Genomic DNA, 14,739 nt, shown 5'->3' on the forward strand with positions numbered 1-14,739 from the left:
AGAGAGAGAGAGAGAGAGAGAGAGAGAGAGAGAGAGAGAGAGAGAGAGAGAGAGATCCATCAGCATAAATATGTAGGCATCAGAGCAATACATAAGCAATGGGTTGTGCTGGTAGTTCAATGAACCTTGGGTTGAAGGGCCTGGGGTGAATTTGGAGAGTCCTGGAAGGCTTCCTGGAGAAGGGATGGTATTTTATTGCAGGGCAGCTGGTCGCTCCTGCTTCTGCTTTTCTGCTTGGTTGTTTCATTTAGCATGCTTATTTAGCAGGAAAATGTGTGCTCCTCTTCAACCAACTCACATTCCTCTCATTCTAGAGGCTGCAAAAGCTCTAGGCTAAGAGAACTCAGTTCTAAGTGGCCAGCAATGGTGGTGGTGGTGGGAGCTAGGTGCTGTGATTTCTAGAGGTTATAAAAGAAACCCTTGAGAGGTTGAGAGGGAACACAGAAAAAAGCTGTCATATGTCACAGCTTCTGCATGTCATACTAAGACTCCAAAATGTACCTACTGAGTAATAGCCCATCTGTGAGATCCTACCACAAGCCAGCTCTCTATCTGACCCATTTTTTTTTCTCTCATGAGAATCTATGAAATGGGTCTTGTTATACCCGTTTTGTAGATGGAGAGGGAACCATGGAAGTTCTTCCTTCGTGACTGCTGCTAGGGTTTCTACAGAAGCCTTCAAAGATGTCACATAGTTGAAGAAGCAGGTCCCCTGAGGACCCCTCAGCGTTGTCTTGACAGGATCTTGCCTTAACTCATTTGGAACTGCAAAGCCTTGTTCCAGGACCCAGAAGACCTCCACCCTAGTCCTCTTGCTCATGTGGGGATTTGTGTCTATCAGATAAATACCTGGTTTTGTTTTCAACCCTCTACTTTTCAGAAACCATCAAGCCAGGGTTATGGATAAATGGAACTCTGAGAATTTGAACAGAGCTGTCTCAGAGGGACTTGGATTATGTGGTGTATTATTTCATCCATAGCTTCTCCTAGTTTCTTACTTGTAGGAACTTACTAGAATACAAGACTGTACATTCAATTTTATGCCCTATATTTTATTTATTTTATTATTTCCACTCTTTGCTTTGGGCTCTGTCACAATGTTAATTCTCTCCCTCTCCAGTAAAACGAATTATAAATCTTCCACTCTGGATCATGCTAAACTCTTCCAAATGTATTTCCTGGACGATTTAGCCCTTGTTCCTTCCCATCTCGATGTGGAAATGGTGATTAACTAGAGCCCTCATTTATACTTGTCTTAAAATTCCATCATAAATTCAATTGGTTGTTCCACTAATGTTTTATTGCCTTGATTTGTGGACTTGCCCAAGTGAGACTTTCCCTTGCATCCAGGAAGCTGACCTGGAGGAAGCCAGAGTGTCTAAGGGTAATGCATACAAATCTGGCCAGTAGGAGAATAACCGAGCAGATCCCCAGCTCGTGAATTCCTTATGCCAAATGCTTTGAAACAGCATGATAAAAACATGCCATTTTTGTGTTTTACTGCTATGGGTAAGTCGGTTCACTGAAGAGCCACCTTTTGCCAATCCCCATGAGAACATTTTAACACCACCTGAAGGGTAGAGAGACTACCAAACAGACTTCCTGCCTCTTCCTTCTTTCCTTATGCCCTGCCTTATGACGACCAAAGCAAGGTGGTGACAATCACCTGGGTCTGAGGTAATCTCCACTCCTCTCACGGTCCATCTCTCAAGAGTTCCTTCTTAGGTTAGAACAGGCGATATGGATAGCAAAGGCCTCTCCTGGCCTTGTGGGGTGGAGAGAGTCTCTCATCATGTATGTTTAAATAGAATCACGGCCTCAAATTTAGAGAAGGCCAACCTGAGCTAACCATCACCAGCTTGTCTCCTGAGGGTGGTGACAAACAAATTAGATGACGTGACCGAAGGGAGAGATATTGATGTTATACACTTGGCTCCTGTGAAATCTGGCTGAATCACGATCTTCTGGCCAGGAGTGGGTGGTGCACACCCGTAGTTAGTTCCCAAACTCAGGAGACAGAAGCAGGAGGATTGCCGCAAGGTGCTGCCTGGCTAACACACTGAATCCTAGGACAGCATGTGCGACACAGTGAATTCCCGTCTCAAACAGCCCAAACAAGCAAACATATGAAAAAAAACCATGTGAAGCCTTCCTTGAAATCGGCCCCTTATGCTTGAAGAAGATTGAGCCCAGACAGGTTTTAGTCCTATGAGCTGCAGAACAATACTCACGAGCCATTCCTCTTCTGCCTTTCTGCCTTAGACCTTCTACACCCTTTCCCTTGTGGAATTTAGCCCAGAGCTCAGAAAGGTGACTGTCACACTAGGAGAGCAGATACAACTTCCCATGGAAACAAACACCAGGGACAGGATGGACCTGCCCATCACAAAACCATCCTTCAGATCAACAAGACAAATTCCTTCACGCTCCCTCAGAGGCATCTAATCGCTCTGAGACACAACTGCATTCACACATTTACAACGGGAAGGATCCAACCTCTTAGGTGAAGTTATTTTGATTAAGGTTTTAGCTCCTGCCCTGAAATTCCCTTTGTTCAAACTCTGGACACTCTGCCCCTTCCACCTGGCACCCACTCTGAAGTGGCAGTTTTTGAATTCCCTCCATGCTCAGGCAGCTGAACATACTGGGCCCGGCCCAGGCAGCATCCAGCCAATAGGCTAGAGGATTTAACAATAGGTTCCACTCCCCCCAATCCCCACCCCGTAACCAACAGCACCAATACCTAGGAAAAAAAAAGAGGCTATTTCTACATAATGACATAACTTGTGGCCCACACAAGGAGGCGTTCTGTTTGTTAAATATAGTTATTTCTATTTTAAAACTGAAAGAGCTGGCTGTAATTTTGGGAAGGTGGAACCTAGCAGAAGCTAGGAAGTACATGCCTGAGGGAAGGGTGGATATCGGGAGCTGCACTTCTCACGAGAAGGAATGGCAGGGTGAGGCAGCCTTAGCCTCTGTCTGAGATTCATCCTGGGGGGTACCAGGTTACTCACTGAAAATCTGCCTTGTGTTATATTTGAGTGTGAGGCTTCTGGAATCTGCATGCCAGGGTTCAGGTGACATTTGAAATTCTGCCTTGGAGGGTAGCTATGGAGTCAGGGAAGATGCACAACTCTCCCTGGTTTGAGTCCACCACTGAAGCCCAGGGTGCTGGGTTTTCATGTTCTAAGAGACGGGCCAACCTTCCACTACAGCCCCTGTATAATGGAAGTGTGGGCGTTGGCCAGGCGACTGACTCCCAAGGTACCTGCAGGCACAATGACTCTCCGTTCGTTGGTGGTCATGTTGGGAGGAGGGGGGCCATTCTTCTCATCCATGTAGCTATTATAGTTCATGGGGTTGGCTTCACCTCCGCCCACCAGCTTGTTGCATTTGCTGACACTGCAGTCCACCGGAGACTCCCTGGAGTGAGAGGAAACAGGTCAAAAGGACATGTCACTCCAGCCTCAACAGAATTGGCCAGTCACTTAGACATCTCTGCGATGATGACGACAATGACAATGAACTCTTAGTGCCACCTTCCATGCGGAGCCCAGCCTGATCCTGTCATAAACACCCTGTGTGTCCTAAATGTTCCTGTTTCAGTGGCCTGCAGCCCTCCTCCCAGCCTGTCTGCCATGTCCAGTTTCAACCTGATTGCCAGTGACCAACACTTACCCACCATCACTAGTCCTTGTCATAGACAGGTCTTCTCCACAACCCTATGGAAGTTGATGTCTCCCTTGGTTACAGGACTGAGTGAGTCCAGCATGTGATGCTCTGTGTGGCCTATTGCCCTGTCTCTTCCGTTTCTTGAGATGGTGTCAGTCCTTGCTGGCCCTGCTATTTCTATTGCATGTGTACCATTTTAATGCACCTTCATAAGCTGTTTGCTTTATCCAAGTTCCCTGATAACCCTTCCAGATATGTGGAGCAAGGGTCACTACGTCCCTTTTGTGGTTACCAAAGGAAAGATGTGCACACTGGTTTCACATAGCTAGTAAAGTTGAATGCAGGACCCAAGGTCCCAGTGTTAAACTTCTCAACTAAAGGCCACATACAGAGGAGCTGGGTGCTGCAAAGAAGAGTAGCCCCTGGAATGCATTGTGACCTGTTATGACTCTTGGAGCATTTTACAGCTCTGAGTAGTAAACGCACATAGGATACAATAGGGACGTGCAAGAGGAAGAGAGCACATTACCCATCCTGGACTAAGACAATACAGCACAGTTAGCACTGGATATATCCACAGCATCTGGCACTGAACAATGGTCTGAAAAACTAAGCTGACCCTCACCCCCACCCAGTGGTCCCATGATGCAGCAAGTACACACAGAATATTCCACAGTGACCTTCAGCGCAGCATCACAGAGCTCTCAGCATGCTGGGGAAGTTGCCATCCCAACCTTCCTAGCTTTCACTCAGTCATCCCAAGAAGCAGAACCACAGCATCCTCCTAAAGGTGCAGCAGACACTGCGCTATGATAGCGCCAGGCAGCAGGCATCATCCTAGCAGCCTGGGAGGTGGCCAGTTCTCCTGAGAGTGCCAAAGCAGGCCTTCAGACCAAGAGGATGAGACAAGGTTTTGATTACAGTTTGCCAGCTCTGCACACTAACATTTCCCTACGTGCCCCGCCTGGCTGCTCCTCTCGGTCAGTCTGTTCTCCGTCATTCTGCAGTGGGAAGGAACAGATTGAGAGCCCTTAAGGAACAGGCCTTGCCTACTAGGGAGTCACCCATCCACACAGCAAAGAGAGCAGTCTCCAGCCCAGGAGGAGGGAGAAGAGTCCAGGGCTCCTGAGAGTCAGGCAGAGCGGGGAGGGCCTGAGCACATTCAATAAAGAAAATTAAATGAATTTGTTTCTTAATCTGAAAGGAAAAAAATATTGCAGATCACTTATCATGACTGGGAGATAAATGCTCCACTGAGATATTAGAAGTCAGACGGTAATTTTTTCCTGATGTCTTACCGAGGAGAACATGGGCTGAAAATGAAAATAAGATGTATAACTTACACATGTTAGAATTTAAGGTTTTACTATTTGCCTACTGTTTTTCCAGGCAAAGAACCAAGACCCAGCCGTCAGAGTCCCAGATTGTTGAAGGTTTAATGTCCCCATGGCAGTCGGAGGAGACGCAGTAGCACATCGGGGCTTTTCACCAGCGCTCAGCCCTTTGGCTTCTGCTGTTGAAGGACTTGGCTTGAGATGAAGCAGCCCCAGTCAGACCCTGGTGCCTGTGTCTAAGCCGAGCTGGCCGGAGCAGACTGCTGTCCCCCAGGAAAACTGTGTGCGCATGCGTACACACTCACACGCACACATTTCACCACACACAGCACACATACATAATGAAAACATTCAGCCTCTAACTTTAGTAAATATGCACACACACACACACACACACACACACACACAATTTACTATGCTCTACACACTTTACCACATGCATCATATACACAGTGATAACATGTACACATATATGTATGTACTCGGCCATAAAAACACATATTCACAGATATGCACATGTGTGCCTGCACACACAAACACACACACACTACTTCATACAGTACATGCACACATACACACTTATATACATAGGCCTACACACACAATACAAATATGTTCACATGTTCCACACACGCATTCACACAGTTATACATACAACATATACACACATACAATCATCACATAAAAACACACATGCATATATACTCTACCACTTACATGTATATTTTGTATGCATATAATGTATGCAGGTATGCATGCACACATCTATAGCCTATCACACACATATAGTTAGAGAAATGCATACCCTCCATCACAGATGTGTACCGATATGCTAGTGTGTATAACCACACACTCACACACACTCACACACACTCACACACACACACACACACACACTGGTTGTCTTCCCCAAATTCTTGTCAGATGAGAAACCATCCAAATACCAGAGAAGCTTGGAGAATTAAGTTGGCCTGAAACCAAGATTCTGGAATTTTCATTGGCTGGTGGGGGTGGGGAGAGTGGACAGCACACGCACTTTCCATGTGGGGTGCCCAGAGCCAGCCAGCCAGCATGGGTGGTGGTAGCAAAAGAGGAGGTACCTACTTCAAAGTCTCCCATTTACGAATACTGGAGAGAAGGGCTTTTAAATGTTCTTTTTCATAGGCGCATTTAAAATCGGCCTCTTTCCAAGCAGATTAGAACCTCAGAAGAGCCCAAACTTGTGGATTTCCCTGATTTGGAGCTGTGTACGGTGGCCACGGGTGACAAGGTTGCTTCCACTCCCCAGAGTAAAAAAATTGATAAAAAAAGAAAAGATGAGACATAAAACCAAGAGTGCTTGGTGGGGATGAATGGCAACAAGGGTGCCCTAGGCGTGGCCAGGAAGCAGGTGCAGAGGAGCTGGGGTCCCCTGGACTCCATCACTGGCAGTGCCTAGGTGACCAGTAAGTAGCATCGCTAGCCCACAGAAGTCCTAGCCTCCTCCATCTCTCCTTCAGCTGTCCCCTGGTGGCTGGTTACCTGCCTGGTGCCCCTCCCGGCCTTCTTTGGAATGAGGCCCCTTTCTTGGTCCCGGACAGTTTTCCATCAAGGTCTTCAAAGGGACTTCCTTAGGACAAAGACCTGACACCCTTATCCTTACAGAGCTCACCCTCCTACTCTAGCTCAGGGTGATAAAGGAAGAAGCCATGTCTCGCTGGCTTGCACGCTTGCCTGCCAGATTTGTCTCCATCCTTTGCCTCAGTCAGCCAGCCCAGCCATGGGCTTGGTGACCACCGCCTGTCCAGGTGAAGCCTAGCATAAAAGCTGCTCTTTAATGAGGCAGCTGGTGCCTGTGAAGAGGGCTTAAGGAGAACAAGAGGGAGGGGAGGCGGGAGCCCTGGCGGGGTAAGAGGTTTGGCCATTCATTTTGCCCATACTCTGCAGCTAATTTGTATTGAGACCCACACTTACACTGAGCAAGGGGGTTTGGGTCCACAGACAGCTGACTGTACTGGGGCAGGTGACAGGAGGGCCTGAGGCTGCCACAATAGAACAGGAGGAAGTGATGGGTGTAACTTAGAGCATCTCCACCTCGGGTCCCCCCCCCGGGAGGCTACAGGCAGCAGGCCGCATAAGCATCTATTTCTGTGTGTGTGCTGAGCCCTGCTTTAAAAAGACTGCCAGGGGTCCATAGAAGCGTCTTCAGACTCCAAAGCAATATAAAGGGAGGTTTGAAACCCAAAGAGGGGCTAACCAGGATCTCAAACTTCTCCTAAAGTTAATCATTTCAATCACAGTGCCTGGAGAGATCACAGGTCTGCTGAGAGTCAAGGACCACCCGATGCCCACGCAGCCTGCAAGGACTCGCTGAGCATCAGGGTCACAGAGTCTGTTGGTGTGTCATTCATGTAGCATGCACACTGCACACCTGAGGAATCTAGGCTGCCTTTAGGGTTTCTGTGAGAAACTTCCATGTGTAGAAGTGACGTGTTGCTTTAGATATGGAAGTATAATTTCAAGAAACAAAACAAAACAAAACCCATACAAAAACCCAACTACCTGGGCTTTCAACACAGATGATATGTGTCTTACTCCCCATGCAAGGTTTAGAATTTAGAAAGTTAGGAAGGTGCCTGGGAGTGAAGGAGGCTCATCTTCCTGAGAGTGGAACAGGGTTCTCTGCATGTTCAATGCCTCCTGGTCACGCTGGTCAGTCCAGCCTGTCTCAGGGCAGCGATGCTGAGTTCAGCTCCTGAATGCCAGGTATTAAAACTAGCTCTTCTCTTTTCTCCCTCACGAACTGTTAGCGTTTCCCTCGTGCACTGTTTTCTCCAATTCCCATGGTCGAGACAGGATGCAGCTGAGAGTTATTTGCAAACCACAGCTTGGATCAAGTTTCTGAAGTTTATATCCAACCCAGAACCTATGGGCTGTGCTGTTTGGAGGGCAACCCAGAGAACCAGATCCAACCACAACAGGAGTGGAAGAGAGAGTAAACCTACGGCTCAGACAGCCCAGACCATCTCTCCAGCCTCAGATCTCGGCCCCTCTGAATGACCCTTTGACCCTGGTCCAGAGGGCTTGCTGCTAGGGTAAAGGGGAAGAGGGTATTGCAGCTTCAGAGACAAGGAGCGCCTCCTTCCTGCCAGAGACAAGAGCATCTATGGAGCTTCGATAAGCATGAAGAAGGAACCCAGAGACCCATGCTTCTCAAAGAACTTTGTAGGGTTGTGCTGTGAATCACTGGGCAATCTGGAATGTTCTGCTACATCATGGCCCACTCCAAGCAGATTGGGAGTTACATATTTGAGACACAAGGGTCATGTTCACCTTACTGGTAGGTGTATTTTTAAAATTGGAAACGTGAGAAGCCAGAGAGATTACCCAGCAGTTAAAAGCACTTGTTGCTCTTGCAGAGGACATATGGTGACGCTCAACCAAACATAACTTCAATTCCAGGGGATCTATCTGATGCCTTTCTCTGGCCTCTACAGGCATCAGGCATGCACGTGATGCATGTACACATTTGAAAACCAAACTTCAGCGCACAACAAATAAACAAATAAATAAATAAATAAATAAATCTAAGAAGATGAAATAAATTTGAATAAATACGTTAACATAACAAATCAATATATTATGTTATTGATTTTTATATTAAATATATTTTGATAAGAAAGAAATACATATTAAATATATTAAATATTATATATGAAAATATGATAAATGCATTACTATTTTAATACTGCCACAAGATTATCATTTCAGCAGAACCAACAGTCACCAAGATATTTTACATTTTTATCATATTAAGACTTTTAAGTCTAATGTGTATATTACGTTATAGCTCATCTCACTCATAGACTAGCCACAGTCCCAGTGCCCAGCAATGCGGGGCTACTTAGTGGCCACTGTACCAGAGTGCTAGGTGACACAGGCTAGTCCCTAAGCCAAGAACTCTCAAGTTGTCTGTCCTGCTCTCTTCTCTTCTTTGGAGCATTGACACACCCTCCTCTACATTTTAAATCGTATTTTGTGCATCTGTGCTTGAGCACACATACATGTGTGGGTACATAGTGCCATGGCATGGGTATTGAAATCAGATGACAACTAGAAGAAGTTGGTTCTTTCATTCTATCACGTAGCCTCTGGGGGGGGGGTAGGACTCAGGTCATCTCTCAGGCACCTTCTGCTGACCCATCTCATTGGCCCTCCTCTACGCTTTGTGTTATGATAACTGGACTTACTGAAAATCATCAAATGATATGCAAATCTTGCTACTGACCAGAAATAGAAGGTATGACCCTATTGATGAAGATGTCATGCATTTTGGTCACAAGACACAAAGAAATAGTTGGGACTGAGTTGGGAATCCTCTCCCTGCTGGCTGGCATTCGTGGTGCCAGAGGCTCTATGCAGGCTCCTAGAGGAGAATGTGTACCAGTGGTCATGCTTGCTGTAAATACTGACTTGACAGGCATTATATATCCACTGGTACAACAGTGGCTTGACCATATGGTGGGTAGCCAGCCACTCTGTGATTGGAAGCCTACTGCATGAGAGGAGATACACATCTGGTACCACAAACCTGGTGAAAAGCCCGTGGCAGGTGTGTCTCAGACCCAGTGAGAACATAATGCTGTTGTTTCCCTAAATGGACATGCTGTTAAATCTCCAAAATATTTAAATTTATATCCATTGACTAGTATCCCTTTCAGTCGAGAACATGAAAGCTTCTTTCAGAGAGTGACAGATAGTGCCGAGACTCGTACCTCATCAAATGCTGAGGCTAAGTGACCGCTAAGCTTTCAGCCCTAACTGGGAAATCTATATTATATACACCTTAAGCCTATAGAACCCTGCAGAAGAAGAGATGAAGTGATATAAGAGCTGCGAGGGGGGAGGAGTGTCATAAAATACTGACCCACAGATAAAACATGGCCATTCCAACCACAGAGACACAGAAGCAATGGATACTGGTGGAAGACTGGGCCCTTCCACACCCTTCACTGATAGAGGAGGTGCTATGAGACACTGCCCCATCTGAAGGAGATATTAACTGTTAGTTGCTGCAGAAGGGAGTGTTGTTTCCTTCCTGGGGGATGAAAAAGTGGTAAAAGAAGGGGCTCAGAGTGAAAGCAACTGAGAGTAATGGCCAAATAGAATCACAATACACTGTACATATGTGTGAATCACAATGCATTGTATATGTATGAAACTAAAGGCTTTAAAAAACATGCAACTAACAAAACTAACAAAATACTGTTAATAGTGTTACTCAGAAAATAAGAGAGGTGCACTGTTCAGTATGAGTAATTTAAACAGACTGACATCTATGTATAATTTCATTTCTTTTCTCTCTCTCTCTCTCTCTCTCTCTCTCTCTCTCTCTCTCTCTCTCTCCCTCTGCTTCTGTCTCTTTATCTGTTTCTCTGTCTCTGCTCCTGTTTGTTTCTCTGTCTCTCTAAATCTCTGTCTGCCTGTCTGTCTGTCTCTGTCTCTCTTTCTTTCTCTCTGTATTGTGTATAGATATATGCAGGTGTACACACCTTTGGAGACCAAAGGACAACTTTGAGTTTTGTTCCTTAGAAGCCATTTACCTTTTTTTGTGGCAAAGGGTTTGCAGCTTGCCTAGCAGGCTGTCTGTCCATTGAGCCTGTCCAGTGAGCCTCCTCAGTAGCTGGGATCACCAGGGCATGCCACCATGCCTGGTGTTTTTACGTGTTATTTCTCTCACATAGTTAAATAATGCTAAGTTAATGCTAGGTGTGGTTTCATCCCAAATAAAAGCATCTTTCTGCATGTCTTTGATCCTGGCTCTTTATCATGCGTGCTTTGAGGGTATTGTTTAGGTGCAGGCCATGGCTATGCCTACCTGGGTGGTTCTAGACACCACTAGATCTTTGCTTCAGCACAGTAGGTCAGACTGTACAGCCAAAGCCAGGTAAATATTCAGCCAGCTTACAGCGGTACTTACGCAGGCTTCTTCAAGCTAGTGTCTGTGTGACCAACACTAGGCATGACCTGGAAAATGAATCCAGAGTCTTTTTCCTTAAAGGATTCTCTTAGCTCTTAAACAGCATCCTGGAGGGCCCAGGAGTACCCAGGTGGCAGGGATGGGGACGGTGAGCTCAGTGATACAAACACATTAGAAGGGAACCCACTCTTCAAAAGCATAGCTCGCTGAGTTTGGGCTGTCCTGCCTGGTCGTTGTGACCGTGGACATCTGTTTCTCGGATTCTCAATCTGAAATACTGTTTGGGTACTAGCACGAGGCCACAGATGGAAAATTCCATACCTGATTCAGGAGAGTGCCCACAACCCAAATGCAAATGCACCAGGCTATAGTCTTACTGTTGGGCGCTGAGCACACATGCATACAAAACAGTGACTATCATACTTAGATATCTGTTACACTGTGTGTAAACAAACATTCCAAAATCTTAAAGAACCTGAAACACATGTCAAATGTTTCAGGGAAGGGAGACTCAACTCATATTTACATGGCATGTCCTTGAAGAAGCAACTTGACCTTGGCCTGCTTTGCTCTGCCCCTTTTAGCTTTTTCCTTAACAAACACATGAGACCTGCTCAGTGAGAAAAAGCCCTGCCTAGATTCTAGTGAGGGAGAAGACAACTTGAATAACTCTTTCAGATTCGGGGAGTGTCAGGGATTTTGAAGAGATGGTATATGGGCAAAAACCCAAGAGAGTTGTATGAATGAATGGAGAAGAAATGTTTTAGAAAGAAGGGACTTGGCGAAGATAAGCGAAGGTCGTGGTGTGCTATGGTTTCCAGGAGCAGCTAGAGTCTTGTGTGATGGCAAAAAAGAAGACCGGAGCCAGGGAGAATCTGGGACTTAGCTAAGACTTTAAATTTTGACATAAGATGCTAAAGGTTTTTGAGCAAGAAGGTTATTTTTGTGAAAGGATGGATACCTTTCACTGTTGCCTGTTGAGAGAATACATCTCAGGCAGGGAAGGGGACGAGTGGAGCACGGATGTCTCTGTAGCATCTGGGAAAGACACTATGGGCTTGGCAGCCAATGATAACTAGATACAGGGTGCATCAAGACTATAGACTCTCCAATATTAGGATCTAGATTTTTTTTCAGTAGGGATCAGGAGCACCTTATGGTACAGGCCGTTTGGGAGCCCTTTCTGAACTGGCCTCATCACCAGAGGGTGCTGGCAGAATGAGATTGTGGTGCAGAACCATGACGCACAGACAGAGCGGGAGGGGCAGCAAGATGCCCGAGGAATCGGAAAGGCTGGGCTGGTGCCAGCTTGGCCTTTCTTGACTTCCTTTCTATATGGCAACAGGGTGAGAATATTGGCCTTCTAGGAGATTAGTAGGGGGCAGCGACACAAGACTGGGTACAAGTGTTTGATAAACTACACTCTGCTGAGCCTGGACTTACCGGAATCATGGCATAAGCATCATTCTGCAAGGAGGGGCTCAAGGCTCAGGTCCTCTGAGCTCCCCTAACCCTAGATCCTGCAGGGGTGGCCAAGGTCCCACTTCCTGGTTTTAGTTCATGGGATGGAAGCATGGCAGGGCTGAGGGTTCTGGAAGGCAGCTCTGAGACAGCTGCAAGGAGGAACTCCCTTAGAGCAGCCACGGCAGCCCCCTCCCTCCTTCCTCTTGCTTCTCTGGACTAGTTTCCCCATGACTCACTTTCACAGTAAAGCCTCCCAGAGAGGATGCCTTAGTCTCAATTCCAGGCCCAGTCCTATGGGCTTTGGCTTCCTAAACCCAGCAGACATTTTAATCTAGAGATTGTACCACTTGCTCACAAAGGATCATAAAGGACGTCCCTCCTCAAGGCACCACCCCTTCCCTCCTGCCTGTGGCCACTAACTGCAAAGGTCCAGACTCAGTACATGCCTTTAATTCCAGCACTTGGGAGGCAGAGGCAGGCGGATTTCTGAGTTCAAGGCCAGCCTGAGTTCCAAGACAGCCAGGACTACACAGAGAAACCCTGTCTCAAAAAACAAAACAAAGCAAAACAAAACAAAAACAAAAAACCCAAACAAAACAAAACAAAACAAACAAAAAAAAAGTCCAGACTCAGCATCCAGTCCCCATCTCTCGATGTTTATTAAGTCCTAGCTCTTGGAACCACCCCTTTGATGTGCTCCTTATGCATCTCTCCTGGGCTTCTGTCATCATTACTCTCACCCTAGCCTAGAACTTCGATTTCTTATCTGGGCTATTTTAGCAACTTCTTATCTTTCTTTATCACTCCTGTCCCCAATCCCTGCAGGACAATGATTGTCACCTCATCAGCTTTGACTCACAGGTCCGATGATACTTAATGTCCTGGCAGTACTGAGGAGTAGCCTCTGCTGGTGGGATAAGCTGGATTCCTAGCCTATCAACCACGGTCTTGTCTTATATCTACTCACTTGCTTTTACTTTCATGTCCGTTTGTCAGGCTAAGTGGATTACCTGGGAATCCACTGGGAATTATCAGGGATGGTCCAGGCTCAAGTTTTCCCTCCTGTGTCGCTGTGCATCCATCACTAACACCATTGAGCACTTTGGAGCCAGAGACAATGTCCTGGGTCTTTTCCCTACAACATGTTTATCTTAACATGTTGATAAACATGTTAAGAAGTAGGTGTTTTGACTCTGGCTTAGACAAGAGAAAGCTGGTTTTCAGGTGAGTTTAGATAATTTAGCCAAAATGTAGAGGTAGTGCCTGTCACTGGGGCTGCCTAACAATGGGTTTGTTCATGTGCTCTTTATCCCTGAGGTCCCCTTCCCAGTTCCATAAGCAAGGTTGTACCTGGCCTTTCCTAATGCCCCCCCCCACACACACACAAATATTTCCCATGTGTGAGGCTGGCTTCCTGCCCACACAGTCTGCCTTTCTCACCACTTTTCCACTTTTACTTGAAGAATTTTTGGGTCACCTTTGCCCTAGTTAGTGCCACCCAGAGACATTAAAACATCCTCAATAGCCCAGGAAGAGCATCTTACTGCTCTGCTCTTTTCCTTGCGGGACTGGACCTGGGCCAAAGCTTGACAGCAAGCACACTGCGTACTGCAATGGGGTCTTGGGGCCTGACCCATCTGCTGCTTTGTGCTGATTGGCTTGACAGGGTAGTCCTAGGAAGAATCGCGCCCAGGCTTCCCAGCCTCGTGAGGACTGGCCAATTCTGGCAGGCTCACCTGGACCCATTCATGTGGTCATACTCCCGCTTGACATTGACTCTCACTGGCTGGTTGATCCACTCCTGCTGCGGCGGCAGGGGGTTGATTTTGTGGGGCTGCCCGTAGTCAGGACTCCCCGAAGCAGTCATGTCTGCCTTGGGGAGATGGGCTGCCGCTCCGTATGCTGAATCAAAAAGGGACTGGTCGTCACTCACCACTGACAGAGCCTCCTGCAAGAGGGGAGAAGAGACAAGAAATTCAGTATCAATTGTCACCCGAGGAGCGACACCCCAACTCTAAGATATCACAGTAGCACAGGGCAGTCCTCTCACGAAGCTGTAATTGTTCAAGGTAATAGATTTCAGTGTTGGGGCAGGCTTACCCCTGCGTGCGGGGAAAAGAGTCTGAGCATTGGAATGGAAGAATGCTAGAACAGGTGTACTTGCTGAGTGTAAAAGCTCGAAGCCCCACAAAGGAGAATGGAGACAGGGTGGCCAAACACAGAGTTGCAACCGGTAATACCAGTGTTGGTTCTAGCTTCCAGACACAGACAGCAGCACATTTTACTAACCGTGTGGCATAGCCACATTGC

General features: G+C 46.7%; 1 protein-coding gene across 1 annotated transcript in view; it reads right to left on the reverse strand.

The window, feature by feature from the left end:
• The window catches only part of Fli1 (Fli-1 proto-oncogene, ETS transcription factor), a 120,037-nt gene that overhangs the window by 40,877 nt on the left and 64,421 nt on the right, over nucleotides 1-14,739 (reverse strand). The window contains exons 2-3 of the mRNA XM_021206247.2: nucleotides 14,166-14,377; nucleotides 3,269-3,423 (exon numbers count right to left, since the gene is read on the reverse strand). Coding sequence (XP_021061906.1) covers nucleotides 3,269-3,423; nucleotides 14,166-14,377 — 367 coding nt within the window. The remainder of the gene's footprint in view (nucleotides 1-3,268; nucleotides 3,424-14,165; nucleotides 14,378-14,739) is intronic.

The sequence above is a fragment of the Mus pahari genome, chromosome 10, assembly GCF_900095145.1.
Source record: "Mus pahari chromosome 10, PAHARI_EIJ_v1.1, whole genome shotgun sequence".
NCBI classification, from domain to species: domain Eukaryota; kingdom Metazoa; phylum Chordata; class Mammalia; order Rodentia; family Muridae; genus Mus; species Mus pahari.